We start from the raw sequence: 27,873 nt of genomic DNA on the forward strand, positions 1-27,873 counted from the left end.
GGCCGCGCTCGGGGGCGCGCAGCGGCAGCGGCAGCAACAGCGCCCGCCCTCGGCCCGCGCCCCGCCGGCAGCGCCCGCAGAGCCGCGCCGAGACACCGCCCGCCCGCCGGCAGGGAGCGGCGGCATCGCCGGCCCCTCCGCCCCTCCTCCTCCGCCTCCTCCTCCTCCGCCCTGCCCCCCGCCCCTCCTCCTGCCGAAGCGAGCGAGCGAGATGGCGGCCGCCGGGGCGCTGGCGAAGCACGAGCAGATCCTTGTGCTCGATCCGCCCACCGACCTCAAATTCAAAGGTGAGGAGTGGGGAGCGCAGCGCGGCGGAGAGGCGGGGGGCGGCGGCGGGGTGTCCCGCTCGGGCCGGGCTGCGGGCCGCCCCCGGGCGCCTTGGCTCCGCTGCGTGCCGCGGGCGGGCCGCGCTGCCGCCGCCGCCGGGGCTGGGGGCGCCGCCGAGCCGACCGCGCCAGCGGCCGCCGCCATCTTGGCATCCCGCGGGATCCGCCGTGCCGGGTGGGACCGGCCGCCCCCGCCCGGGCCGCCCTGGGCCTCCTCTGCCGCCCCGGCCCCGCCTATCCGGCCCCCGCCCGCCGTGTCACCGCTCCGCTCACCCGCAGGCCCCGCTCCGGTGTCGCTCCCCGGCCGCTGTCCGTGCGGGCTGCCTCTGCCAGCGGCGGGCGGGAGAGGCCCCGGAGCGGGCGGTGGAAGCCTTGCGGGATTTCAAGCTTCGCGAGGCCGCACTCACGCCTGGCCTTGTCCCACTTTCCCTTCCTGGAGCCCCCGCGGCGCTGGTGCGGCTCTGCACCATCGCCCCCGGCACCCTCGCCTCGGTGCAGCCCGGCCAGGCCATCCCCGCCCTTTCCGCAGAGCTGTCATGGCTCGGGCAGTGTCTCGGAACGTAAACAGGGAGCTCGCCTCTTCCTTGGGGATGAGGGAGAAGAAATACGTGCGTTTCGGAAGTTTTATGTGTGCTGTGTGTTGCGTGCCGACCGCATGGCTGTGACTGGCGTGACGCGCTGCTGTCAAAATAGGTCCCGGTTGGTGCTGGTGTCTTGTCGAGGGGGGTTTTCTCTGCCCATCAGTCAGATAGCTGTGAAAGGGAATGTTCTGTCAAAAATGAACGATCTTTGAAAGGAAAGGGCATAAAGAAAAGCGTGACAGAACATGTAGTTCCCAGTAGTACCTTGTGATTATATCTTACACAAGGAGCATGGAGAAAAATCTCAAAACGTTTCAGATTTAGAATCAGCAATGCTAGGGTTTGTCTTTTTTTTAAAAAAACAGTTACTGTTATGTGAACGTAACATTTTTAAATGTTGTGACTAGTATCAGCGAATGTATGTGCCTAATCCTGTATATGCTTCTGTTTTCCACTCAGTAGACTCGTTTTTCATTGTTTTGGAGGGACAGAGTAGAATTTATGATGTAAAAATCTTCAAATGGACAACTGGAACAAATGAATGTTTATATTAGAAACAAACTCTGTATTCCCCCAAAATACTTTTGTCTGTCCTAGCATTTAAACAAACTTCTAACCAGCTATACTTGTTTTATTGATTCATCAAATCAGTTAAAACCCAAAATCTTTCTAATCCCATTTGTTCATTTCTTGATAGCTTGAATTTCAAATTTTTAAAATTGCACATGGGTACACAGTCAAAGTCATAGCAGGAACTTGTCTTTTTTGCTTTGGTTTTGTGTTATTAAAATGCTGCCAGGTCTGGCTGCACTCACATTTCAATATGCTGAGTTCTTAATGCAAGAACTGGTTGGAGGAAAATGCCTGATTTTTTTTTTAATTAGAAAACTGTGATGTCTAATTAGAATCTTTCAAATTATGAGCTCTCTTTGAGCTGGAACTAAGCCGTATTTGTGTGATATGAGACACTGTTGATAGAATAAATACTAGATTAGAAATTCTGTCTGTATGAAGCTGTTGTCAGTCAGTGGTTTTTATTGTGCTGTGTGTTTCTGTACTTAGAGCATGAAATGTGTATTCTTTAGGCATCAACTTTGGTTTCAGGCTAATGCATATATTCGGAAAATTTCTGTAGAGCAGAGTAAGCAGAAACAAAATCTGAAGCATAATGAGACTGCAGTCTTAATACTCCATGAAAAGCTCTCTCTATTACTATACTATTGCAGCAATATACTATACAATGTACACATCGAGTGCAGTCTGCATAAATATTTTCTAACTGCTTATTATTTAGAGGTATTTAAGAAGGTTTGTGGGCCACTAACTGAGTTCTAAAGTACTGCGTTGAAGAATACAATATTGGCAGAAGGGAATTCTCAGTGTTACTTTGTAAAAAGTGGTTGATTAGTAAGAGAATGTATGACTTTGAATAAACGTAGCTTAGTGTAGGAAAACCATGCAACTTCGTTGAAAGAAGTCTGCATTTTTTCAGTGCAGTTGGTTATTCAAAGTTATTTTATTCGTGCAATCATCTGTTATTATTATTGACTTAGTACTTTTGATAGGTATGTAACAGAGATTCAGTTTAAGTATAAACATTTGAACTGGACAAACAGTTTTGTTGATTTTCTTGCCCGAGGAAGTTCTAATGGATTTGCTGACCTTTAGGGTACCAGTGAAATGTGATAGTATGCCCCTATGCAAACAATGATTTAAATTAAAAAGCACGTAGGACTTACCTTAAGGAGTAGTTAACAAGGCTTTAAATTCATCATTGCCTGATGAAGCTGCCTTTTTTTTTTTGCATCAGTTTAATCTAATTTACTCAATCAGCAAAAGTGAGCTCTATAATACATTAGTCCTTGAGTTTAATTCAGCATGAGTCAACGAGAGGTCGAAATAACACATCCTGGGGTGGCTAAGACATTACATATTTCCCTTGGCCTCCAAAAGATTAGAGTCCCGTTTTCACAGTGCTTTGTAGTCGTAGCAGTTTCATTCATTAATGGTGTTTTGGGTCATGGCTCCCCCTGTCCCTGTGATAGCCAGGTTGCTTTGCATTCTGAAGCTATCAGGAATACCTAAGGAAACCCACAAAACAAATAAGTAGTTTTCATAGTGTTGTGCAAATGTGACGAGGGGGGACATTATACTTAGAAGTGATGAAACCAGGAGGCAGCTGATGTACTACACAAGATCACTTTCAGGTGCTCAGTATGGAGCATTAGCGAATTTGCCTTGTGGTCCTTGTACCTGCGTCTTCAGCAATGTTACTCCTGAAGGTTGGCTTTCTTCTGTATTCTGATGTATTTTGTTTAGCTTCTCAAATCTGAAGGTGTTTGAGTTTGTTTAGGATAAGGGTAGGATGAATTCAAGCATGAGACACTTAAAAGCATCAGATTTGGAAGGTGGAACATCTGCTTCTTGCTGGTGTCTTCTTCATATGACTCATGCTTGTAATTGTTTGTCTGTAGCTCTAGTTTAGTGAAGATTATGGTCATTTGGAATTGCTTCCTTTTTTAAACATTTTTTAAACAGTCATGTAGGTTAATGGCAGCATTTGAAGCTTTCAGTTGAAAGATTTGTAGCATTTTTATGGAAACTTAGTCTTCCTTGAGTTGAAGAAGCTGGTTTTGCAATTTTGAGTAAGATGTATCTAAGTTGGTCTTGGATGATGGTCCTTTTTTAAAAAAAAAAAACCACCTTAAAATCATCATCAAATCTTCAAAACAGTCATAAGACGTGCTTCTGCAACACCTAATTGAAAATCAGCAGTGGTTGATTTGATGAGCTTTGGAAGATTAGTGGACAGTGTTCAGAATTTGAATTTCCTGTGATTCAGAGGTGTCTGACTAGCAATAGTCAGATATCATAAAAATGTCTGAATATTCAAAATTGATATCCTTTATTGAAGTTCATGCTAACAAGTGTGTGAAATCCAGTTATGTTACCTTTGTAAACAACAGAAAATAATGAGGCACACTTCCTGTAACAGGTTAAAATACAATCTGAGGTATGTCTGTGTGCAGTGGTTTGAGTTACTGGGAGTGATTGGTACAACAGAGGATATTTAATTTCTGGTTATTAATCTGATTGATAGTCTAGAATTGTTAGTGTATAAAATTAGCTGTCAGCTGTTACATGTTCAAATGACTTTTCATGTGAGGTAGAGGAGTGCTTAAGTATTATGGCTTATTCTGAAATGTAGGTTTCAACAACCTTTTAGATAATACAGAAATACATTTTGTAATCTTTACACTGCTGTTGGTAACATTGAAAGTCACAGGCTGTGCATTGCTGCAAATGGAGAAGGTGGAATTTAAAGGCAAAAATAGCTCAATGTTAAATGCATCCCTACCCTCAAGGTCTGTTGCCAGAATTGGCCCAGGATGCCTTTTACTGTAGGCAGAGTTTGAAGTCCTCAAATGTGAACTTACTGCCTTACTTGTGTGTCTTGATTGTGTCAAGTTTTGTGCTTGTTTTCATTCTCTTCAAAGCACCAGTAAATTTGCAATGCCCCAGTTTTCTAAGATGGGTTGAAAAAAAGGTGATTGTGATGTCAGTTTTCTGGTATCTTCATTCAAGAACATTTTTGAAACTAAACAGTGGGAGTGTAGAGGGGAAAAACTGGTTGTAAGTGATTACTAATACAGTTGTAGCTTCTTGATACTTGAAATGGTTCTATATAAGTTATTATTTTTGCTGGCTGAGTATTGCATAGTGGCAAAGACTGAACATCCCATAGAAGGAGTCAGTATTAAACATGTAGTCTTAGACTTTTTTCTTTCTTTTAAATCCAAGACTGATTCCTGGCACTGTTTGCTCGGCTTAGATATCTGTATTTCAGTCCATTGCTTCATGGCTCAAGTGTAGCCTTTGTTAGTACCTTAAGTTTTTTAATTATATGTGATAATGAAAACTGAGGCACAAAATGATTTGTGGGACTGTGTTGGGTAAGAGAAAGGAAGATAATGTTTTACCTGGAATTGCTTATGAGATGATGCTGTGTTAATACAGTTGTCTCTGCCACGTGTGAGACTGCATTTAAACCTGCCTTGGAACAAGGGAGTTGGATCGATTGGTGAAGTCAGGTGTGTTACAGGTGTTAGATTATATTTTAGCTCAACTAGTTTGTCATTTGTTTTAAGATTCAATAATGGAAGATTTTCCTGTGATGATAGAGGTATAACAGCAGTGAAGATTTGGAAGTTTTGTCCTTTACCTGCAATTTATAGAACTCAGCTTTACGTAATCCTGCCATTGCTTCAGTAAACTGTGCAACACCATCCAAACCTCACCATCTTGTACTTCTCGTGTGTACCAATGATTATTAGTATAAAAGTTTCACCCTTACATTGTAATTACTGTAAAGTGCCAACTCATGCCACTCATTGATAGCCTAAGCAAGTGTTCTCTAGGTCACTGCAAGACATCATTATTATAAAAAAATACTGTATTATGCATGAACAGTGTACTCTTGTTCAAGGCCAGGTTGAAAAGTAGACACTTATGATGATTGAGAGGAGCTGTTTTATGTATCATTTAATAGGTCTGAATATTTAGTGGATGGACTGTATAATAAACTGTTCCTGTTTTGGCTTGACTGTGGTTTGTGAATGCTTTGCTTTCTGACTGGCTTTGTCTGTGGGAGATTAACCAGATCTTTGTGACCATCAGTCATTAAAGGGTTATTACATGCTCCTCTTACAAGCCATGAATTTAAGTAGGAAAAGGCTCCTGAAGAGAACTTCCTGGGTTTTAAGTGAAAAACCCCCACCCTGACTAATTAAGTATTACATTTTCCAGTTCAGCAGTTGTCAGATTATACGGTCTGTATTATCAGATAAGCCAGATAAGTAAGTGTGAGTTAATTTCTTAAAAAAAAAATCAGCAAATTGACACTACTAAGGTAATTTCTGATGTGGTATTGTTGAAAATAAAATGCAGAAACATGAGTTAGAATTTTAGTAGCTTTCTTTTTCTTAGGGTAGTAAGACTTTTTCTGCTGTGCAGTGATCTTGGCCTGTAGCTTGTCTTGCCTTTCAGTGTGGATTTGGATGGTACAATTACCCCCTGACAATTGTAAATTATTTGGCAATGTAGATGTCATATTTCATTTTATGATTTGAAAGTATTTAGAAATAGATGGATATGTGAATTAAATATTTTCTGTTCAGTTTCACTTATGAGTTAAGATAGTTTGCTGAATACTATCCTGGTGTTGAACTTCATGTGTTTAATAACGTGAATATGGAAGAAAATAAAAAGAAAATTAAGAAAAAGAAGAAAAAGATAGTCAAATCAGAATTTTTCCCTGCTTTGTTTCTCATAATATGATTTTACTTGGAGTAAAATTTTAATCTGACACTTCAGTGGTAGAATTGATCTTATGTCAGTAGTATGTAAAGCCTCAGAGGAAAGAATAATTAAAGACATGGAGGTAAATGAAATGTGGAATCAAATGCAATCTTAAGTGTCCCAGGTAGAATGTAGCAGTCTGATCTAAGAACTTCTCTGTGTCTCTGTTTTCTTCATCTCTTTTTACTGCATCTCCTGAACAAAACCTGGTTTACCCCTGGATTTACTGAATGTCATTACATTTTTTTATAGCATCATAGAATGATTTGAGTTGGAAGGGGTCTTTAAAGATCATCTAGTCCAGCTCCTCTTTACATCTGTCACCACCATCAGGTTGCTCAGGGCACTACCCAGCCTGGCCTTGAACACTTCAGAGATGGGGCATCCATAGCTTCTCCGGGCAACTTGTTCTAGTGCCTTGCCACTCCTATTGAAGGCCTTCTTCCCAATATCCAATCTAAACCTACTATCTTTCAGTTTGAACCCATTAACCTTTTTCCTGTCAGTAACGTGCCCTTGTAAAAAGTCCCACTCCAGCTCTGTTGGAGCCTCCTTCAGGAAGTGCAAGGCTGCTATAAGGTCTCCCCAAGGACTTCTCTTCTCCATGCTGAACTCCAGCTACCCAGCTTTCTGTCAAAATACAGGTACTCCAGTCCTCTGACCATCTTTGTGGGCCTCCCCTGGACTCCACACCCAGCAGTTCTGTGTCTGTCTTGTACTGGGGATCTCAGAGCTCTACACAATAATCCAAGTGGGGTCTCTCATGAAAAGGGAGGAGAGGGGAGAAACCACCTCCCTCTACCTGCAGGCCCTGCATGTACTTATGAAGCCCAGGGGTACACCTGTGGTCTGCACATTCACAGTGCCAGTTTATGTTCATTTTATCTTCCACCAGTATCCCAAAGTTCTTCTCCACAGAACTGATGTCAGTCCCTTTGTCCCCCAGTCTACACTGAAATTGGAGGTTGCCCTGGCACAGATGCAGGACCTTGCACTTGGCCTTGTTGAGCTTCATGGTTTTCCTGTGGGCCCACCCTTCAAGCCTGGCAAGGTCCCTCTGGGTGACATCCCTTCCCTCAAATGAAGCAACTGCACTGCTCACTTGGCGTCATTTGCAAATAGGCTGAGGGTGTCCTCGATCCCACTGTCAGTGTCATTAATGAAGATACTGAGTAGTATTGGTCCCAGTATGGGTCCCTGAGAGATTCTGCTTGGTACTGGTTTTCACTTGACTATCCAGCCATTGACTGGAACTCTTCAGACATGAGCACCCGGACAGTTCCTTGTCCGTATAACAATCCATGCATCAAAGCCATGTCTTCCCAAGCTGGAGGTAAGGATATTGTGGGGGACCGTATCAAAGGCTGTGCAGATGTCGTCCCTAGAAGGCCCCTAGATTGGTCAGGCAGGTTTGGCTGTGGTGCAGCTGTGTTGGTTGTCTCCAACTCCGTGCCTGCCATATATTTTGACGTATCTTCCAGGAGGGTCTGTTCCATTATATGAATAGTGATTATTTGGTGCAGATAAAGTTTAGTGGAAAAACATAAGATAGAGAAGGGACAAGCTGTAAAATAAATTGGAGCACAGCTGTTGGGCTGTTGGAAGTGTAATAGGACCTTTCTAAAGGATTGGATCAGTGTTGTGTTTGAACTTGGTTTAGTACTTTCATTAACGACCTTAGTGTGGGTGGGACTGTGCTGGTAGAGCTCATTGGTAATGCAGAGTTAGGAGACATGGTGAACGCAAAAGAAAATGTGTGTTTGATGTGTTCTAATAATAGAACATTTTGCTTAGAAGTGATGAAAAAGGAGTAAAACTAGAGACTAGCTCTTAATCATAGGTTTATTGTGAGTGTGACAAGTCATGAAGTGGGGCAAATGTGAGACTGTAATTTTGTAGTGAGGAAAGTACTAGTGTCAAGGTTTATGGCATTGATGAAGCTTTATCTGAATGCATCCCTGGCAACACCTAGGCAGATGAAATGAACCCAAAAGGGAATGGTGCAAAGAAAACTTTATTAATATAAGTGAAGTAGGATCTGATTGCTGTCTATAAATATATCAGAAAAGGTAAGCACTGGGGAAAAGAAAATCTCTGTAGGCTAATGGATGGGATTGGTATAAAAATGAATTGGCTTCAAGTGGCTATGACTGTATTTAGATCATTAGAAACTGGTTGAATTTCAAATCTGAATCATGTCAGTCTGAACCAATCTTTAAAAATGATGTGGGCAAAAATAGTTTTAAATTCACCAGATAACATCTTACAAAACGTTTAGTCTTACGTGGCTTTCAGAAGGCTTCTCCTAGATCATGACTTTACAGTGTTCTTGAAGGTGTGGTAGGACAGTGGTGGTACCTAATTCTGTACTTAAGCTAGAGAAAGGTATGTCATGTTACATTCTAAGACATTAGAATAGCTTGAGTGAGATATGTGTTTAATGTTTTTTTCTTTGTAAAAAGGGTGTTTGGGAGTTTAAAAATCATGTATGTGTAAGTAGCTGCTCTCTATGTGAAGTAAACTTAGTAATTACAGTTTATAGTTCCCGGGCCATGATGTTGATTTAACATGTTAATAACACTATGATGCTAATGTGGCCTCTAAGTGTAGTAGACCCAATGAAAGTAAAAAATGATTTTAATTTGACTGTCCATCAGGCATCTACTACGGACCCTCCGTGTTTCGGCTGATTGGAACTCCAGCTGCTTCTGTGGCAGTGAGCTGCCTGATCCTGGGCAGCACTGCTGCATTGGCTCAGCTCAGTGCTGTCACCTGAAGTTGGAGGAGGGAATGGAGTTTGTGGTCCTGTCTGGTCAACAGGACTTACTAAATGTAGCTTTTATTTGAAGCAGGTGTTTGTTTTCCTGAGTGACTGTAGGATATGCTTGTACTTGGCTCTCAGAAATCTGGGAGTTGGAGACCTGTGGTCTGTGCTTCCAGAGACTGAAAGCTCACTCTGAACCTGCAGTGAGCTATTGGTGTCTTGGGGAGGTGTCCAGTGTCAGCCAGACCTGTCTTTAAGAAATGTTGGTGTCTGACATACAAGCCTGTTTTGACCAGGCTCTGTGTTATGTGCCGAGGTTGGACATCAGCCATTCAACAGCTGAAATTGTTTGGGTTTTTTAAAAAAGAACTTTCTGCGCTTTTGCTCATGGTGGGAGAGGTGTGAATTTATTTGATCTTTAAAGTTACTTTGTTACACTGGTGGGATACTACTTGAAAGGAAACCTGTGAAAATCTCAAGGTCTTGGGTGGGCTGGTTAATGTTTGAGTCTGGTGTCCGATATCCAGTGCTTGGAGCACACTGGGAAAAGTGCAAGGTAACAGCTTTTGGTCAGGTCTTAAGTGGAAAGACTGATTTTCCATGTGTTATCTGAGATGATTACAAGTGTTCTGGTAACTGCTATAGAGTTTGCAGAGTATCTTGTATGTTGCAGTTCAGGTCAGAAAGGTGTGTCCAATTGGAAATCTGGTATTTGAGGATATATTTTAAGATGCTCAATATTTGAATACTTTAAACAGCAGATCTGGGCATTTCAGCATCACTGAAACTGTAAACTATAGCAGGTTAAAATACAAAGCAAATTTAAAGGGAAAAAGAAAGGGAAAAGTTACTTGTTTAATTTGTTCTGTTGTTCAAATACTCCAGTATTCTGGAAATCTGAGAACCTCTGTAAATATGGAATTCATTAGTATCCTAACTTGTGCAAGTGAAGAGAATAGTTGCTCCAACAGGAAGGGTTTACAACATAGCCCTTACTGAACTAAGTCTGTGCTGAGAGATTACTTGGGCATAATAGTTGTTTCAGGACTTTGGGAGTAATTTGATGGCTTATTTGTTAAAGTTTAGTACTGTTAAAATATTTCTACTCTTGTTATTTCAACAGTGAGAGTGCTGTGGTATGAATACGACTTTATCAGTAGATTCTGAAGACTTTAACCAAGTAGAATTAAGAGCTATCAATTTAAATAGGCTCTTAATGTGTGGCTGGAATAACAATGTGATCAAAAAGCTAAATTGCAAGTAAGAAATTCACAATATTATGGAGGTTAAGCTTAGATAACAAACATGCCTTTGGTGTTAATAACATGACAATTCTGTAATAATGGCACTCTTTCAATAGGAAAAGTATCAAGAATAGACATTTGTGACTAAACTGGGGCTACACTGCTAGATTTTAAAGCTAAATACTAGCAGTAATATCTTTGGATGAAGTTATTCCATGTTACACTGTCTTATTAATGGTGGTGGTGGTTTATTCTTAAGGCTAAAGGAACAGTTTTTCATATTTAATATTAAATGCAGGACAATCTCCATTTAGTCTGTATTTAATGTATAAAACAGATGATGTTCTCTTTACCAGAATTTCATGGTAATGATATGTGGCTGTACTTTACCCTTGAGAGAGACGCTTATTGCATTTTTGCTGTGGTTTATTAGCTACTAACAACATTTTAGTAACAAGCTGGGGTGAGTAAGAAGCTTTGATCCAGAAAGAAAATGTAAGGAAAATAATTGTTTTGTCTGCTTTGAAATGCCACTGAGTTGTAGTCTTATCTTTCCTGTGTCCAAATAGCAGGCAAAAGGTTTCAGCTCCCATTTCTCTTCCACCAGCCTCCAGTAAAGCATTCTGCCTGCATCTGCACAAGCACCTCTCATCAGCTCTATGTAGCCTCTGCCCCTTCGACAGAGGAAGAGCTATTTTAGGATTTAAAAAATGGGCATTGCCTCAGCATTTTTTAGAAGGAAAAATCTATGATAGACACATCATCAGCATGGATGGTGACAGCATGTCATCGTGGGGAGCTCAGATAAAATCTGATGTTACCCCGGTAAGCAGTGCTAGCCTAGAAACAGCCGTAAGGAACTGTGCACGCTGAGGTGTGTCAGCTTTCCTGTAAAGCCCCTTTTGCATTCTAAATTTGAGATGCAGGTCGATGATGAAACCAACTATTTCTCAAGTTCCAGGGAAGAATAAGAAGTGAAAGAATCTGCAATACTCTTCCAATGTATGAATATCTTCTTGAGAGCTATGGTTATTTGTAGGTATTATTAATCTCTCACCTTCATCCACCAATTATTCCTGATCATTCAGACCCCTTTGAAGTATTAATCCATGAAACCCAGGCCATTATGCTTCATAGACCACGAATAATTTTAATGTAGGTGATTTGTTAGACTTGGAATTATTTTTCCAGTTGGAGAAAGTATTTGAATGGTCATGATTTTGGTATTTCAAGAGGAAGGAGTTATTTATGTTCATTGGCAATGCATGTTATGTGCTCTCTTCAGATTTTTCACAGAGGTCAGAATATTAATGTGTTAGAATTAATTTATAGAAATAAACAACATTCCACTTTCTTTTGTGTAGACTGTATCACCTATGCTTTTTTCAGAAAGATTATAAAATTAAATTTTGAGCAATTAAGTGCTTTGTGTATATTTTAAGATTAGCATTCTTATCTGAAAGTCAAGGTAGTTTTGACTTGCCCCAAAACAAAAGTATTTCTCATTTTTGGATGTCTTTCCTTCAGTATCTGTGGTGGAAGATGATCAGGTCAGGAATACTTAAGTAAACTGGACCCAATAAGTTCGTGGACCTTGATGGAATCCACCCACGAGTGCTGAGGGAGCTGGCAGATGGAGTAACAGGCTGACAGGAACCTTGGGAAATTCAAAGTCCTGCAGCTGGGAGAAAGCAACCCCTGGGCACCAGTGCAGGCTGGGATCTGACCAGCTGGGAAAGCAGCTTTGCAGAAAAGGCCCTGGGGGGGTCATGGTGGACACCACGTTGATGATGAACTAGTGATGTGCCCTTGCTACAGAGAAAGCCAGTGGTATCCTGGGCTGCTTTAGGAGCAGGGTTGCCAGCAGGTCGAGAGGGGTGATCCTTCCCCTCTGCTCAGCACTGGTGAGGTCACAGCTGGAGTGCTGGGTCCAGTTCTGGGCTCCCCAGTACAGGAGAGACATTGGACATACTGAAGAGAGTCCACTGAATGGCCCCAAAGATAATGGACTGGAGCATCTGTCCTGTGAGGAAAGGCTGAGGGAGCTGGGGCTGCTCAGCCTGGAAGAGCAACGGCTGGGCAGGATCTTACTGGAATGTACAAATACCTGAGGAGAGGTTGCAAAAAGGACAGAGCTGGGCTCTCAGTGGTGCCCAGTGACGGGACCAGAGGCAACGGGCAAAACCTGAAACACAGAAGGTCCCCCCTAAACATCACAAAACACTTTTTAACTGTGAGGATGACCAAGCACTGGCACAGGTTGTCTGGGGAGTCTCTGGAGTCTCTATCCTTGGAGATAGTCAAAAACCTCCTTTGGGTGTCCCTGCTGGAGCAGAAGGCATGGCCCAGGCGACCTCCAGAGGTCCTTGTAACCTCAGTCATTCCGTGATTGCTGTGTCAAACGATGGGAAAGAAAAACAATTAAATTTTGGCCTAATTAAAAATGTGTTATTACATCATACAAATATACACTATACAAATACAGATGACACGGGACCATGTTAATTTGCTTTATCTTTTCTTTATTCCATTGTTACTTTTGATTCTGACAGAATGAGCTGATGGAGATCTTACTCTGTTCTTATCAGGTCTATCCTAAAAGTCAGTTAACTTGTCCTCTAAATTTGTCTTGCTGGATTTACAATAGTACTGCCAGTTTTTATCCTGCTGATTGGAACTAGTTTCTCATGCATTAGGGCTTAAATTGTCAAATGCAGTAAATGACTTTTCTTTGTCTGCCCAATCTGACTTTACTGTGGGCTGAAAGAAAACTACCCCACCTGAGTTTGTTTTGGTAAAGGTGCCTTGAAGTGTTCGGTATATTTCAAGTGCTCTTGGATTTTCAAACAGGATGCAGCAGTTGTTAAAAACCAGCATTCCACTTAAAACATTATAATCCTCATAGAAGTTAGTACTGTACCTTACCTTAAAGATGTAAAGGAGTTTGGATTCCTTTTGCCAGTCCATGTACTTTTAGATGTGTACTTATATTGTTTGTAGATGTGACTCAATATATCACTTTACTGTGCCAGTTTACAGCTTAAATAAACTAATTCAGTGCATGAAATAGAGTGCTCTCTGGCACTCACCTTAGGTATTGGATTTTGTAACAGCTACAGTTCAATGTCTTAAATTGAAGAGAGCAATATGCTTAACACTTAAGCTGTTTCATAAAATGCTGTTCATTTTACTTAATAGTGCATGCTCATTTTTGCAATTCTACAAGTGATCTGCCTTCTAATTATCAAAGATTTTATGTAATTTAATGGAATTTGTTCTTACCCAATTTTAGGCAAAGATGGTATTTTAAGACGGGCTCTGTGTAAAAGCATTACTAATTTTAAGTGTAACTACTTGCTAACCAAAGCTGCCTGTTCTCAGCAGGGCTCTGGTCTCTGAGCTACCAACAACTACAGGTACTGACAGTGGTCTCTCACCTTACCCATGGGTACCTCTGCCTGAGGAGGTTTGTCTAAGCTCTTCTTCCCACTCTAGAAAGGCATATTCACATCATTTTTTTCGCTGATACTTGACTGTCTCAGTTGGTAGAAGGATGATTTTTGAAGCTGAGGCAGTGGACAACTTACTTTGAAGAGAGAATGACACTTGATTAAAAAGATCTCTGTATAGGCCCTACCTGTCCAGTAATAATACATAATATTTTAGTTTTACTGCAGCATAACTGGCAAGTTTGTGGCAAGCTGGGAAACTTGGCACTGTGTTTCAGCAGTGAAAACTGGTTTTGCAGAATCTGGCATTTCTTCTTGCCCACGAGTTGCTGTAGTTGAAGATGTGTAGCTGCCAGAGGCAACCTGGCATTAATGTTGTGGTGACTGGTTGTGGTCTTTATGTTTCTGTGATTGTGAACTCCAGAATCCCCTTCAGGTGTTGGACAGTTTTTTTTTTTGCAGGATGTATCATGTTAATTTATATTGTGTGGCTCCTCTGAATGGTAATAGATTTTTCTTTTCTAATTTACTATCCTTCTGCCTGCTCCTGCCTGTCCATGCTCAGATCCACCCTGTTAGGATGCCACTAAACTACCAAAGCAACTGGGTTCTGCAGGAATGGTGAAATTTAGTCATCTTTTCCTTTTGTGCACCAATTTGTTACCACCTATTTATTAAATCTGATGGCTGAAGTCTTGAGAGACTTTAAACAGCTTTTTTCATCAAAGCTTTTAGAAAGTAGGTGAAAGGTAAAGCTGTCATAGGGGTGCTCAAGGAAAAGGCTTCAGTCCCTTCTGAAAGACATGTCTGATGCTGAAAGATGTCCCTGAGCTAAAAGCTTTTTTTTTTGTGAAGTATCCAGGAAATGCAAAGGAGGTCACTGCATTCATGTACCTGGGGGGAAGAAAAGCAGATTTCTTCTAATTATCTGAGGTGTTGAAACTGACAGTAAATATCAGAATAATCTGAAGAGTATTTTGAATCCTGTCTCAAAAGAAACATCTTTTATTTTGGTTTAAAAACTGGTTTATCATCAGTTTATAAATTCATTGCTGCTTTGTCTTGAAACAGGCTGTTTTTGAATAGTATAGCTCCTTTTGTTGAAGACTGTGCCTCTCAAAATGAGCCTCTGAAGTGTGCCTTTTTTGTGCAGAGTATCTGTAGTAAAAGTAGTTGAAGAAGATTGAGAAGCAGAGCTCCTCAGGCTGCCTAGAGCTGCAATTAAAAAAAAGCAACCCACATCATTGAAAGCCAGATTCAAGGTGCCCTTTGCCTCTGGGCTCTGCAAGAGCATTGGTTATTACGTGGCTAATAGGTATCTGTTAATAAAACTCCCAGAATACCTTCCTCAAAAATTTGTGTGTAGCTTGAAAACATAAATGTTTGGTGTTTCATGAGCGTATCACCAATCTTAGAGAGACAGCTTGTGGTATGGGCAATAGGAGTTAGTTTGAATCACACTCTGTTATTAAAGGCAACTGGATCCTTCAGGAACCATCAAGAGACAAGTGGCAGGACACTTTGAAATAAGTTTTGTAAATCTTCCTCCTGGGGTCTGTGTCAAATTTGCTTGGATTAGCAGGGTGACTATTTCATCCACCATATAAAGATAGATTAAAGTGAAGTTTCAGGCAAGTAATACCAGTTCCTATTTTCTCAAAAGAGCCTCATTGAATGCAAACCTGGCTCATGTATCTTCATCTACATCTCAGTATTCTAGTTCTCAGTAATTCTTTGTTTATTCCTTTATTGATTTGTGTCTTGGTGTTTTGTCTTAAGACTCTGTTTAGCACTCTCTTAAAATCAAGGATTTGGAATGAGTTAGAGAAACAAAGACATCAGTCAAATAGCAAAACCCCTGGTGTAGTAACATCTTTGACAGTGGTCAGAGCTGTTTCCTTTGAAGTAATGCAGATACCTCTGTGGAACAAGGTGTTCAGAAAAGAATTGACTTCTTTTGTCTCATGCAATTGGTGATTTTGTTGTGCCTTACCTCTTTTTCATATCACATGTATTTTTCATCCAATTTATGCTAAAGTTTTCTTTTTTTGTAGTTTCTTAATGAAAAAGTTGTCATGTTTTCAAAACTGATGAAAATTATTCTGTGCTAATTTAGTGTGTAATTTTAAAGAACTGTAAAGAAGGTTCTTAAAAGTACTTAATGTACACATGAAATATTTTTGAGTAAATTTTGTGTTCATATGCAATACCGTTTTCTAAGTAACCTTATTCTAGACCCCACGCAGTCTTGCCTTCAGATGGCATGAGCATAAGGGAGATTAACACAGCTTAGAGTGCTGTGAACCTTTTACTTCCTTTCTGTGCTATTCCTGTGTGGCATTGCACGGGGTGGTCTCTGATGGAAGACGCGCGTTTGCAGCTTGACATTGAAATGATGCCTGTTGTGCCATGAAGGGAATTCCTGTCCTGATGGTTTAACATAAACACATTGTAGAGAGTGCACTGCACTGAATACATAGATACAGCAACTGCAACTTGCTTTTCTGTGGATCAGTTAGAATATATTCATAAACAGAATATCATCTCTCATGCTTGAGTTTAAAAGATGAGGCTGATGTCTCATTCTGTCAACTCTGTAGGCACTCAGAAGCAAACACAAGTTGAAATCTCAAGAGCAGTTATTACATTTCAGTACCAGTGTTTTCTTTCTTTAAATAAGTGAAAGAGTTCCAAAGGATGTGTTGCTTCTGTGCCTATAGAAAACCCTGAAAAATTTACTTTTGCATATGACCATTACCTTCTTGGTATTTCAAATGTTAAGAATGATTTGGTAAAATTAGCATATGTATATATGAATTTTTTGCATCAGCAGCTTGAGTCTGTCATACCTTTTCAGAGTTACTTGTTCATTGCTGTAATGAGTATTATAACTAAGGTTCTAAGAGCCTGCTTTGCATGTAACACAGTGTATGTGCCTAACAGAGGTATGATTTAACCTGCTTTTAGAAGTTTGTTAGCGTCAAGTTACATTTTAACAGTTACTTGTACTGCATAAACAGATTTCTTTTCCACAAATACATGTATATTTAAAAAAGAACGACCTTTTTTTTTTCAGGTCCCTTTACAGATGTAGTAACTACAAATCTTAAACTACGAAATCCATCAGATAGAAAAGTATGCTTCAAAGTGAAGACCACAGCACCTCGTCGATACTGTGTGAGGCCCAACAGTGGAATTATTGACCCAGGATCGTCTGTAATTGTTTCCGGTAAAAACAAATACATGTAGTTGTAGGTCAGGGGGTTTTAAGGCCTTTAGTAAAGTTCTCTAATGCTTTCTCTTAAAGACTGTTTGAAATATGTTAACCTTTTGAAAAGTTTTTATAAAAATGAAACTGTTTCTCTTCGTTAGTGTGATGGCAACTTGATGTAGAGCTGCAATGATACATGAAAAACTGCTCCTTATAGGACTTCTTGCTATTTGTCACATTTATCTGTGGCTCTCTGAAAGGAGGAAAAGAAGCTGGAAATGGGCAGTGACATTAACAGTACCTTCAGACTGCTGTATTCATGTATCTTGAAGTAGAACATTGCTTGGCTGCTCTGATGTGTTTAAAATGTAACATTTCATAGTTCATGGCATTAAAAAAATTCATTTACAATGGCAGGATATTTTTTTGACTGTCGTATTGGTCCCTGAACTCTGTTGTTTTATAATTCATCCATTTATCACAGTAGCTTATGTTAATGGGCAATCACTAAATTGCTTTAAAAAAGTAGAGTTTCTGTTGTTTTGGATACGTGGAACAGTTTGTAGCCCTTAAATCTGAAAAGTCTAGTGTGTTTCACTATACAGACACTCTCCTTATTCAGTTTTGTTTGGTTGGTGATTTTTCCTTTTTGCGACGGAATAAAAAAAAAGTTGTTCTTTCAGCAGAGTGTAGCCCTGAAGCCAGACAATATTACCTTTTTCTTGCATGAACCTCCATGTATGTGGGTTTGGTTTACATACTTCATTCTGGCAATCTTCAGGATTTTGGTAACTGGATTTTTAATGGTCTAATCCTGTGCTGGAGTGTACAATGTCCAAAAGATGAGGTCTTAATTGTGGGAGTGGAAGTTCTAAAGAAAATGAGAAAAGACTAGATATCAGTCTTCTGATTTGGTAAATGATTTTTGTACACTATTCCCCTGATCATTTTGTGGTAGAATCTCCAGAAAAAGGGGGATTCTAAAACCAATGACCATAAGAGGTGAGAAACTCTTTATTTCTCTGGACCTGCCATATTTCCCAGCTTGGAGAGAGGACAATCCCCTTTTGTAGGCTGTGGTCTTTATAGAGATCCTACAGACTAGGCTGCAGAGAAGACAGGAAAGCAGTCCAGCATCCTGCGGATGAAAGATCATTTTACTGAGAACTGGCTTGAGAAGTAGTCAAAAACGTAGTTTGTTTCCAACTACGACTTAGAGCCATTTTGTCTTAGCCGTGTGTTTGATCTGGTATCTGGGGTCTTTCCAGTGGATAGTCATACATCCCAATCAAGATCATGATGGACTTTCTCTTCAGGGATTTGAATAGATTGAAGGATTCTATCCTATGTGTTTTCATATTTGCGAATCATCCTTTTAACACTTTAAGCATTTTGGTTTTTTAAATGAGTCAGTACTGGAGCTGTAACCAGAAACAGTGTCACACTGCTCGACCCTTCAGTTTGCATAGCAGGGGGTCTTTGATACACCTGTCTCTGTGTTACTGGGCTCTCGTGCAGTTATTTAGCTACAGTGACCCCAAGATGCTTTCAAGTGCAGTTGGTTGGTTAGTTGTGGTGACTCCACAGTGCTTTTCACAACTGAGTTCTCCTCCCCAAAGTGTCAGCTTCATCTTTTTGTTTTTAGGCATATAATTTCTTTCAGATCACTTGTTAAGCTAAATCTGTGGATTATTTTTCTAGTGACCCACTTTATCTCATCAATCTGTCAACTGAATGTTTTCAGTGCTGAGTCATCTTTCAGATGATTAAAAATAAAATTATCTCACATTGTTGTACAGAGAGAAATAACTATAGGATACCGTGGGCTGAAACTCTTATGTTCAAAACTAAATGTTGAGATAGTGTTATCTGTCTTCAGCCTGTTTAATGCATCGTGCTGATTCACAGCCAAGTCAGTTTTTAAATTTGTTGTCGGAGATTTGATTTGACAGCCGTTTTAAGCAAGTCCATGGACTTTTCTTGTCATTCACTTGTGATCACTAAGTAACATTCTTCAGCCATAATGACTCTTTTTTTCCAAAAATAGTAACTTGGTAAGACCTGTTTTGTTTTACGTTGATGCCCTAAATTTCCTATCTATTATCGTATCATGTACTGCTTGTTGTTAACTTGTTAACAGCAATTGCTTATTGTTGATTTATCTTTACATAATATGGCGTGTTGCTTGTGTTTGTTCCTTGTTACTGCTCTTCCTTCTGGTTTTTTGGTTTTCTAGTGACATCAGTATTTCTGCTGTAGCTTTTGCATTGCTATAAAACAGGCAAATATACAGATACCTGTTACAGGGCTCCATGGAATTTTTAAAATATTTTTCTGAAACTCCCTCAGCTTATCTTTTAATTTTGTATAAAGATATACTGAACTGGAATTCCCATTCTGTGGAAGACAAGTGTACGTACACTGCCAGATACTTCATCTTTTCAGTTCACTGAGCCCTCATCCTCTGGTATACCCATACACACGTATTTAGATGTAATTTCTATTTTGTCTCTCTCACAGGATCTGTTTGTTCATATTTGTATATGAAATGTCTTTTAACTATAGTAATTACAGAAATAATCATGTCAGCTACACCAGACTCTGACTTCTGGTACCTGTTGCTACAGTGTGTGTTTGCTCTATTTTCAATATTGCCTTTGCATTTTAACTTTGTGTCTGTTCAGTGAAGTTGAATCTAAAGTGAGTAGCGTGCTTGATACAGTGATTAGCTGAAGAATTGCAGTTTTATGCTCTATTTTTTCTTTGGGACAGTAATGCTGCAGCCTTTTGATTATGACCCAAATGAGAAGAGTAAACACAAGTTCATGGTACAAACAACCTATGCACCGCCAAATATTACAGATATGGAGGCAGTGGTAAGTAAAAAGGGAGTAAAATAACTTGTGTGTGTGGGTTCTTAAAAATTTGGGCTTAACTGTAAATGATTCATGTTTTTGCAGTTTCTTTTTGGAGAAGAATAGGGTTTTCTCTGAACAGGTGTGACCTCAAGTGATTGAGGGTTTTTATGAACAGGTGTGACCTCAAGTGATTGAGGGTTTTTATGAACAGGTGTGACCTCGAGTGATTGAGGGTTTTTAATATGAAATACAAGGTCAGTTCTTGGGACTTGCCTAGTGAAGTTACTGAATGGAAATAGTAGTAAATCTAATGTATGGTCAGTTCAGTGTTAAAATATGGGCACATTGTACCCTTTGTGTAGCTAATTTAAAGGGGACTAAACAGATTGTACTTGAAGGAATTGAGTATATTTGAACAAGCCTGAAGCTGTATGAAATGGGTGCATTTGGTATGAAAAGTGTTTAAATGAAATGTTGAATGGGATTATAATGAATTAAAACGCTTTCTGTGTCTTTCTGAAAGATACCAAGTAGCTAAACATGGCACAAACAATAGCTTTATTTTCCGTTTTAATAGAACATGTTGTAGTTTCAGTTCTTAGGCCAGATTGGCCTGCTGCAAGATCCAAAAAGAAGTTATGTAGATTTGTACTTGTTACTTCAGAAGTAATGCATCTGTTTCTGATGTTACTGGCTGGCAGCAGTGGGAGTGAAGCCTCCAGTTGTCAGAGACATGCATTTTAGGGTGCATGTGGACTCCCTTAAGGATGTATTTTAAGGTGGAGGTGAATGATGCACATGGCTGTCCTATAAAAGTGTTTTAAGGAATGCTTGGGTTTACGCAGATACATTTGATGTTCACTCAAGGCAGAGGAGGAGAAGGGAAGCAAAGAATAAAGATGAGGTTTTGTAAATCACTGAAATCCACTAGACTAGGTTTGGGTTCTATCTCCTTATATGAAGACGTTACTCTTCACTGGAAACAGTGGAAAACCTTTTAGGTTTTGTGAAGCTTTTGAGACATAGCTAGAAGGTTAACATCTGTCTGTCTTGTTGACCTGGTTTAATTTTCTTAATATGCTGTAATGGCTCTGGGTTATTTGTGGTAAATGAAGCATAGCTATTTAGTGAGGATATAAAAATCAGCTTTAGAAATACCTTTCAAATAACTGCTTTCATAATGTGTTCAAGTGTCTGCTGAGAAACAGATCTTGCAGAAAATTGGTAATTGTAGTTACGTGTTACTGTGCAACTAATGCCACTGGGAAAAAAAATAGGAAAGATATTTTGAAAAACTTGAATATTCAAGTCAACACCTACAGTTCAAAGGTAACTGTAAAGGACCTATTAGAAAAATTGCTGCAGACTTCAGACCAGTCTCAGAGCCTAAAGATTTATGAAAACTATGTGAAGTGTATGCTTGAAAGCTAATTGTTAGTTGAGCAGAGTGTTTCCAGCATATTTCAGTTATTTAAATGTATCAATAACCAGTGGAATTTAAAAGGGTTTTTTATAAAGAACTTTGAAAAAATTCTCTACTCCCAAATTGTTACATAATATGCAGTAAAAGGAGGAAGTGGTTAAAAATCTAAAATGTGAAGAACTAAAGAAAATTACTGTGGAACAAATAAGTCACTAAAAGGTGTCTTTCAGTTTTTAGTTTAAAAGCGGTGCTTCCAAGATGGGGTATAAGAAGTACGTGTACTGAGGGGTAATAGAACTTTCTTCCCAAACTGACTCAGATGGTACTTGTTTCTCATTGTGTGTTAAAGAAACCGCTGCACTGTCTCCTCCCTATCCTGTACAAACCTCTGATGGATCAATCATTGCATCTAAATTACTCCTTTGAATTTGCAGACTTAATAACCATTTCTAGCTTTTGTTGCTTCACAGTAGTTGATGTGACCAAAGAGCATAGTTCATAAGCAAGTCTGAAGGTTTCAGCTAGGGTAAGGACAGTGTACAGCTGTAGAGGAGGCAAGTACTTATGAACTCTTCAGATGTTTGCATGAGTCTGGCATGTTAAGTAACTGTGTTAATTGTTGTCTTAGTGGAAAGAAGCAAAACCTGATGAATTAATGGACTCCAAACTGAGATGTGTGTTTGAAATGCCCAATGAAAATGATAAACTGGTAAGTAAGCGGTAAGAAATTGGCATACACTGGCTAGTAGGATCTCATGAAAGTTGATGGTTTTTTTAACCTATTTGATTTAATGATTAAATGGATTGAGGGAATTTCTACTAAATTAGACAGGAGGGGTGTTCAGTATATGACTTCTTAAGGATCCATAGAATCACAGAGCAGCCCAGGTTTAAAAAGACCTTGAAATACCATCTGGTCCAACCTTTTGTCTGAAAGGGAGCACTCTGTCCAACCACGTCTTAAAAACTCCAGCAAGGGAGACCAGTGCCAGAAATGAACACCATTTTGTTATTTTTATTGTTTATTTGCTTTAGTATTTCATTGCTGTCAGACAAAAAAAAAGACTCTTCAATGCTGCATTGCTGTGAAAAGTGAATTGCATTGTTTTCTTTTCAAAGAATTAAATGCTTTTCAATTTTCAAAATGCTATTTCTAATTCAGTTGGATTAGAGAAGGAAGTACTGATTAGGAATTAATGCATGGTTTGGGAATCCTAAGTGCATTTTTATGAGACAGTGGTGAAGACAAATAATTAAGCAAAATTAAAATCTCATCACTTCTTTCATGCTCTTGCCTTCAGACAAAATCTGTTCTGGTTGTATAGGAGATGGCAGTTTAATTGTGTATAGGCTGACCATGTTTGTTTTGTGTTGCCTGATATTTGGAATAACAGTTAATTGTCAGTTGCCTAGAAATTTTGCAGACTATGACTAAATTCTTAAGCCTTAACATTTTTTTTACCTTCATACTTGAAATTCTGATTTATGGAATTTTGGTAGTGTCTATCCTTTTCTTGGGGAGGAGGGAATGGTGGGGTTTTTTGGTGCTGCTTTTAATGTCATGAATAAGAATGCTAAAGTAGGATTTTTGTTACCAACCTTACTGTCTTTATGGCTTTAAAAACCACCTCATTATTTACATGCATAGAGGGTCTCAGTGAAGGCTACTAGCTGACCAGTAGTCCATTTTAAGATAATTTTTGAACCGTAAGGTTCTTTTCAGATGCAATCTCAGTATTTTTTTTAGAGGAGGTGTGGGTGTAGGCATCGCTTTTTTATCCTGTTTGTTGTTGTTGTTTTTTGTTTATTTTTTGGGGGTTTTTTTACTTGTTTGTTTTGTTTTTGGTTAAGGATAATTTACAAGATTTATGAGATGCAGTCTTCTATCCTTTTCTTCAGATGTGAGCTTCATAAGTGTATGTTAAGCACTAAAACTCTAAACATTTATGATCAAGGCACTTAGTTGTCTTTCTGTTTATAATCTTACAAAACGTATAATGTAGTGAGAAAAATGAGCTACCTCTTTTTGTAGGTACCTACAAAACTATCTCCTTTTGTACTTTCTTTAATGTGATACCTTCACATGTTTGCCTCTTAAACACTTCCAGATATGGTCACTCCACGACTTCCCTGGGATATTTATTCCAGTGTCTAATTAATACAACCTGCTTAAGTAATCCAGGAGGTTCCTGGAGTGTGCTGAGGACAACTCCCTGTCTGGGTCCACGTACTGGACAAACAAACCAGGGGAGAAGCATTGCTGGACCTGTTGCTCACCAGTGGGGATGAGCTCATTAAAGAGGTTAAGACTGGAGGCAGCCTGGGCTGTAGTGGCCATGCCCTGGCTGAGTTCACAATCTCAAGGAACACAGACCTGGGAAAGAGCAAAGTCAGGACCCTGAATTGTAGAAGATCAAACTTCTAGCTGTTTCAGGAATTAGTAAATAGGATCCTTTGTGAAACTGTTCTTAGGGGCAGAGGAATTGACTCTTTAAGTCAGCTCTTTAAGGCCACTCCTAAGGGGCTTTAAGCCCCTTTAAGGCCACTTTTCTTAGGGTATAAGGGCTCTCCGTCATGATGTGTAAGAAATCAAGGAAGGCAGGCTGGAAACTGGCATGGCTGGGCAAGGATCTGCTCCTCATATTGAGGAGTAAGAAAGCAATGCACAGCCAGTGGAAGCAAGGACATGAGACTTAGGAAGCATGGGGATGTGGTTTGGATATGTAGGGATGGTATCAAGAAAACTAAGGCACCGATGAAACGGAGCTTAGCAAGGGATATGAAGAATAACAAGAAGGGCTTCGTATGATTTATGTTAGAAAAGAAAGGTCAAGGAGAGTGAATCCTCACTGATAAACAAGAAGGGAGAACTGGTGACAACAAATATAGGAAAGGCTGAGGTACTCAGTGAGTTCTTTGCCTCAGTCTTCACTGTCAGTCAGGCTTCCCTTGTCTTGGGGATAACTTGTGATGAAAAGCTGGACATGAGTCTACACAGTGTGTACGTGCAGCCCAGAAAGCCAACAGCATCCTGGGCGTCATCACAAAGAATATGGACAGCAGGTTGAGGGAGGTGATTCTCCCCCACTACTCTGCCCTTGTGAGACCCCACCTGAAGTCCTGAGTCCAGCTCTGGGGTCCTCAGCACAGTAAAGATGTGAGCCTCTTATTGAGGGAGCAAAGGAGGGCCATGAAGATGATCAGAGGGTTTGGAGCCCTCCTAGGAAGTCAGGATGAGAGAGCTGGGGTTGTTCAGTGGGGGAAAGAGAAGGCTCCAGCAAAACCTCATTGCAACCTTCCAGTACTTAAAGGGGGCTTATATAAAAGAGGGAGAGTAACTTTTAACACAGGTAGGTAATGATAGAACAAGAGGGGAACAGTTTTAAATTGTAAGAGGAGAGATTAGGATTACGTATATGGAGGAAAATTCTTTACTCCGAAGGCAGTGAAGCTCTAGAACACGTTGCACAGAGAAGCTGCAGTTGCCCCATGCCTGGAAGTGCTCAATGCCATCTTGGATAGGGCTTTGAGAAACCTGACCTAGTGGAAGGTGTCCCTGCCCATGGAAGAAGGGTTGGAACGAGATGAACGTTAAGGTCCCTTCCAATCCAAACCATTCTATGGTTCTGTGATTTTGAGCAGAGCTGTGGGAACTAAAATTTATTTTTTGCCATTTCACAGCTTTTATGTCACTTTTCAGTATTATTCAAAGTTACTAATATCTATCAGGTGCTTTAAGATTTAAATTCTGTGTTTGTGCAGTACTTTATTTTCCTTCACTGAAAGGTGCTGAAAGTGCAAAACATTTGTGCCATATGTAAGTCGTAGGAGTTTGTGTCAAGACCTGTTTTGTTTTTACTTTTTGTTTCTTACTATTGCAGGATTACTTTTCGTATTTTATTTGTCCCTCTCAAGTTCAAATGCTGTTTGGTGTATTTTATGTCCTCTTTTGGATGTGTTTTGGGTCAGTGTTAAGCAGCTGAAGTATTAATTTGTATCTCAGCAGTGTGTAGGATGAGATGTAAACAGTGCAACCTTCTCTTGCTTTTTATTATTTGAGTTAATTAGAATTGAACTGATAACAGAAGTGTCTGTTCAGATTACTGGAAATATAAACTTCTTTGAACTATGTAGTAGTAGCTTCATTGCTCTAGTTTTAAGCCATGAATGATTTTTCTCTAGTAAGTAAAATTCTCAAGTGATTCTTAATATTTGTAGAATGATATAGATGCAAGCAAATCGGCCCCAGTACTGAATACGTCTAAGCAGGATGGACCGATGCCAAAACCACATAGTGTTTCACTTAATGATACTGAAACAAGGAAGCTGGTGGAGGAGTGCAAAAGACTTCAAGCAGAGATCATGAAACTGACAGATGAAAATCGGCACCTGAGAGTAAGTTCTGCTTCTGTGTTTACATTGACGTGACTTCACTGCCCTTGATTGAAAGGTCTGATTTGCAATTAGGCCAAAAAATGTGTATTCCATCAAGTAGATAAAACTGTTAAAATGACAAGATTGATCTGTAGTATAATTTAATACACTGTCCTGTATATACTGTGTATTTTGAATTTCTCAGTGATTGGGACTTTCTGGTTGTCATGGATGAGACATTTAAGCTACATGATTTTCTTAAATGCAACTGTCCTATTTGAGGTGGTCTTAGTTACTTTAAGTCTAAATCAAAAATACTGCATTAGTAACTTTTATTTAAAGTACATTGTTATTCATTAAGAATAGTGAGTAAATGAGATCCAGAGCAGTAACATTTTGTATTACAAACTGATAGTGAACAATTGGTGGCCAGAGGAGGTAAGCAAACACTACTTTCCAGTACCCTTATGTAAAGGTGTCATTTCAGTAACCCGTCAATACTTGACTTTGTGGGACTTTTCTATATATTTGCTTTTGGAACAGTTCTAACAATTTCATTGGTCACAATAACCTTTTAAAGAACTATGAACTAATGATGTCTCCACATCTGTAATTCTGATAAAGTTTACACGTAGCAGATGGGAATTACTCGTATTTAATAATAAGGAATTACTGCTATTTAATTTTGACACATAGTAAGTAAAAGCAGGATACTTAATTGTGCCTAGCAACATTTTCTGAATCTTTCTTAACTGGAATGTGGAAAGAGACTAGTGGATTACCTGTTCTTATTTGAAATGTTATGGCTTTCTATATCTTTTTTTTCAGATGTCGGTGTGGTGTGATGTGTGGGATTTTTTTTATCTTCATTTAAATATTCACCAGTAAATTTGGCCTTTTACTATTGTTAAGATGTATTTATAGCTTTTTCCATCTGTGTTTTTTCTTCCCCCTCAGGATGAAGGCTTGAGGCTCAGAAAGGTAGCACACTCGGATAAATCTGGATCACCCACAGCTTTGGCCCTCAGAGATAATGGCTCTAATTCTCTTCCTTCACTTCTTGTTGTGATTGCAGCCATTTTCATTGGATTCTTTCTAGGGAAGTTCATCTTGTAGAAAGAATGAGTGAGAGAAGCATGCAAAACTGCAGCTTCTTTTTTTTTTCTTTTTTGTTTGTTTGTTTGTTTGTTTTCTCTTGGCCAGAAAAAGGTTTGTTTACCTACCACATCATGGTAGTATGGCCTGCATGGCCATTTTTGTGTACAGCATCATAACAGGCTTTGCCTTTAATGATCTCACACGGTTAGAAAACACAATCTGAAAAGACAAACTGTTCAGCTGCTGGACAAAATTGTACATTAAGTCATTGCTAGCAGGTATCAGTTGCACAGTCAGTCCTTTATGAAAATTCTTAAATAAAGAATTGTTCTTTCTTTCTGTGGTTTTAATAAGAATTCAGAAATTGTTCAGAGTCTTGTAAATGTTATTTTAATAATCCTTTGAAATTTTATCTGTTGCTGTTACCTCTTGACAAATGATTTATTAGATTGCTAATCCCACTCATTCAGGAATATGAATACAAGAGGTATTCTGGGGGAAATGGTGCCTCTTACTGTGTAAATTTTCTCCTTACCTTACTTTGCTAATATCATGGCAGAATTTCTTTCTTATTCCTTGTGAGGCATTGTTGAGAGTTCTTCATCCTTACAATCCTGTCCCATAATATTTAACATGACAAAAGAAATAAAATTGTTAACAGATTTTTCTGCTGGGTAGCCTGTTTGTGTGTGTCGTACTTTTAGAAGGGATTCGTAACAAGTTCATTGTTCATGGTAATTTCCTACTTGTAACAAATGGCTATTTTGAAGTTTATTTGCTTAAGTCTCTGGCTTAGACTGTTGTAATTGAAGCTTGGGAAAGAAAAAAAAACAAACTGGTTTCCATTCCATTTGTTTAAACTGTTTTCTGGCTGCTTTCAGCTACAGAGAAGATGGTTATCAAACTTGTTTTGGGACAGAAAAATTGGGATATCCAGCAGGTAAAATTACCAAACACGAATGCTTTCTGTATATCAACAATCAGCTTGGATTGTGCAGGAGTATAATAATCAACCTTCTGTTCCATCTTTGGATCTTCTGGGTGTCTTCCAGGAGTCAACATTATTCTTTGATTTCTTAAGGGTACTTAAACCACATATACTACTAACTTACTTGGTTTGTAATTCTGTTTGAGCAGATACTCTAAAATGCAAGTTGAATCATCCAGACACCCATAGTGAATTCCAT

At 39.5% G+C, this 27,873-nt stretch overlaps 1 protein-coding gene across 1 annotated transcript; it reads left to right on the forward strand.

The window, feature by feature from the left end:
• On the forward strand, nucleotides 1-27,349 carry VAPA (VAMP associated protein A). Its single transcript, XM_071554834.1, has 6 exons — nucleotides 1-287; nucleotides 16,799-16,951; nucleotides 19,706-19,809; nucleotides 21,843-21,923; nucleotides 25,433-25,609; nucleotides 26,546-27,349. The coding sequence occupies exons 1-6, from the start codon at nucleotides 212-214 to the stop codon at nucleotides 26,702-26,704; spliced, it is 750 nt and encodes a 249-aa protein (XP_071410935.1). The 5' UTR covers nucleotides 1-211; the 3' UTR covers nucleotides 26,705-27,349.
• The last annotated feature ends 524 nt before the right edge of the window (nucleotides 27,350-27,873 follow it).

Source organism: Pithys albifrons, chromosome 4 (genome assembly GCF_047495875.1).
Source record: "Pithys albifrons albifrons isolate INPA30051 chromosome 4, PitAlb_v1, whole genome shotgun sequence".
NCBI lineage: Eukaryota > Metazoa > Chordata > Aves > Passeriformes > Thamnophilidae > Pithys > Pithys albifrons.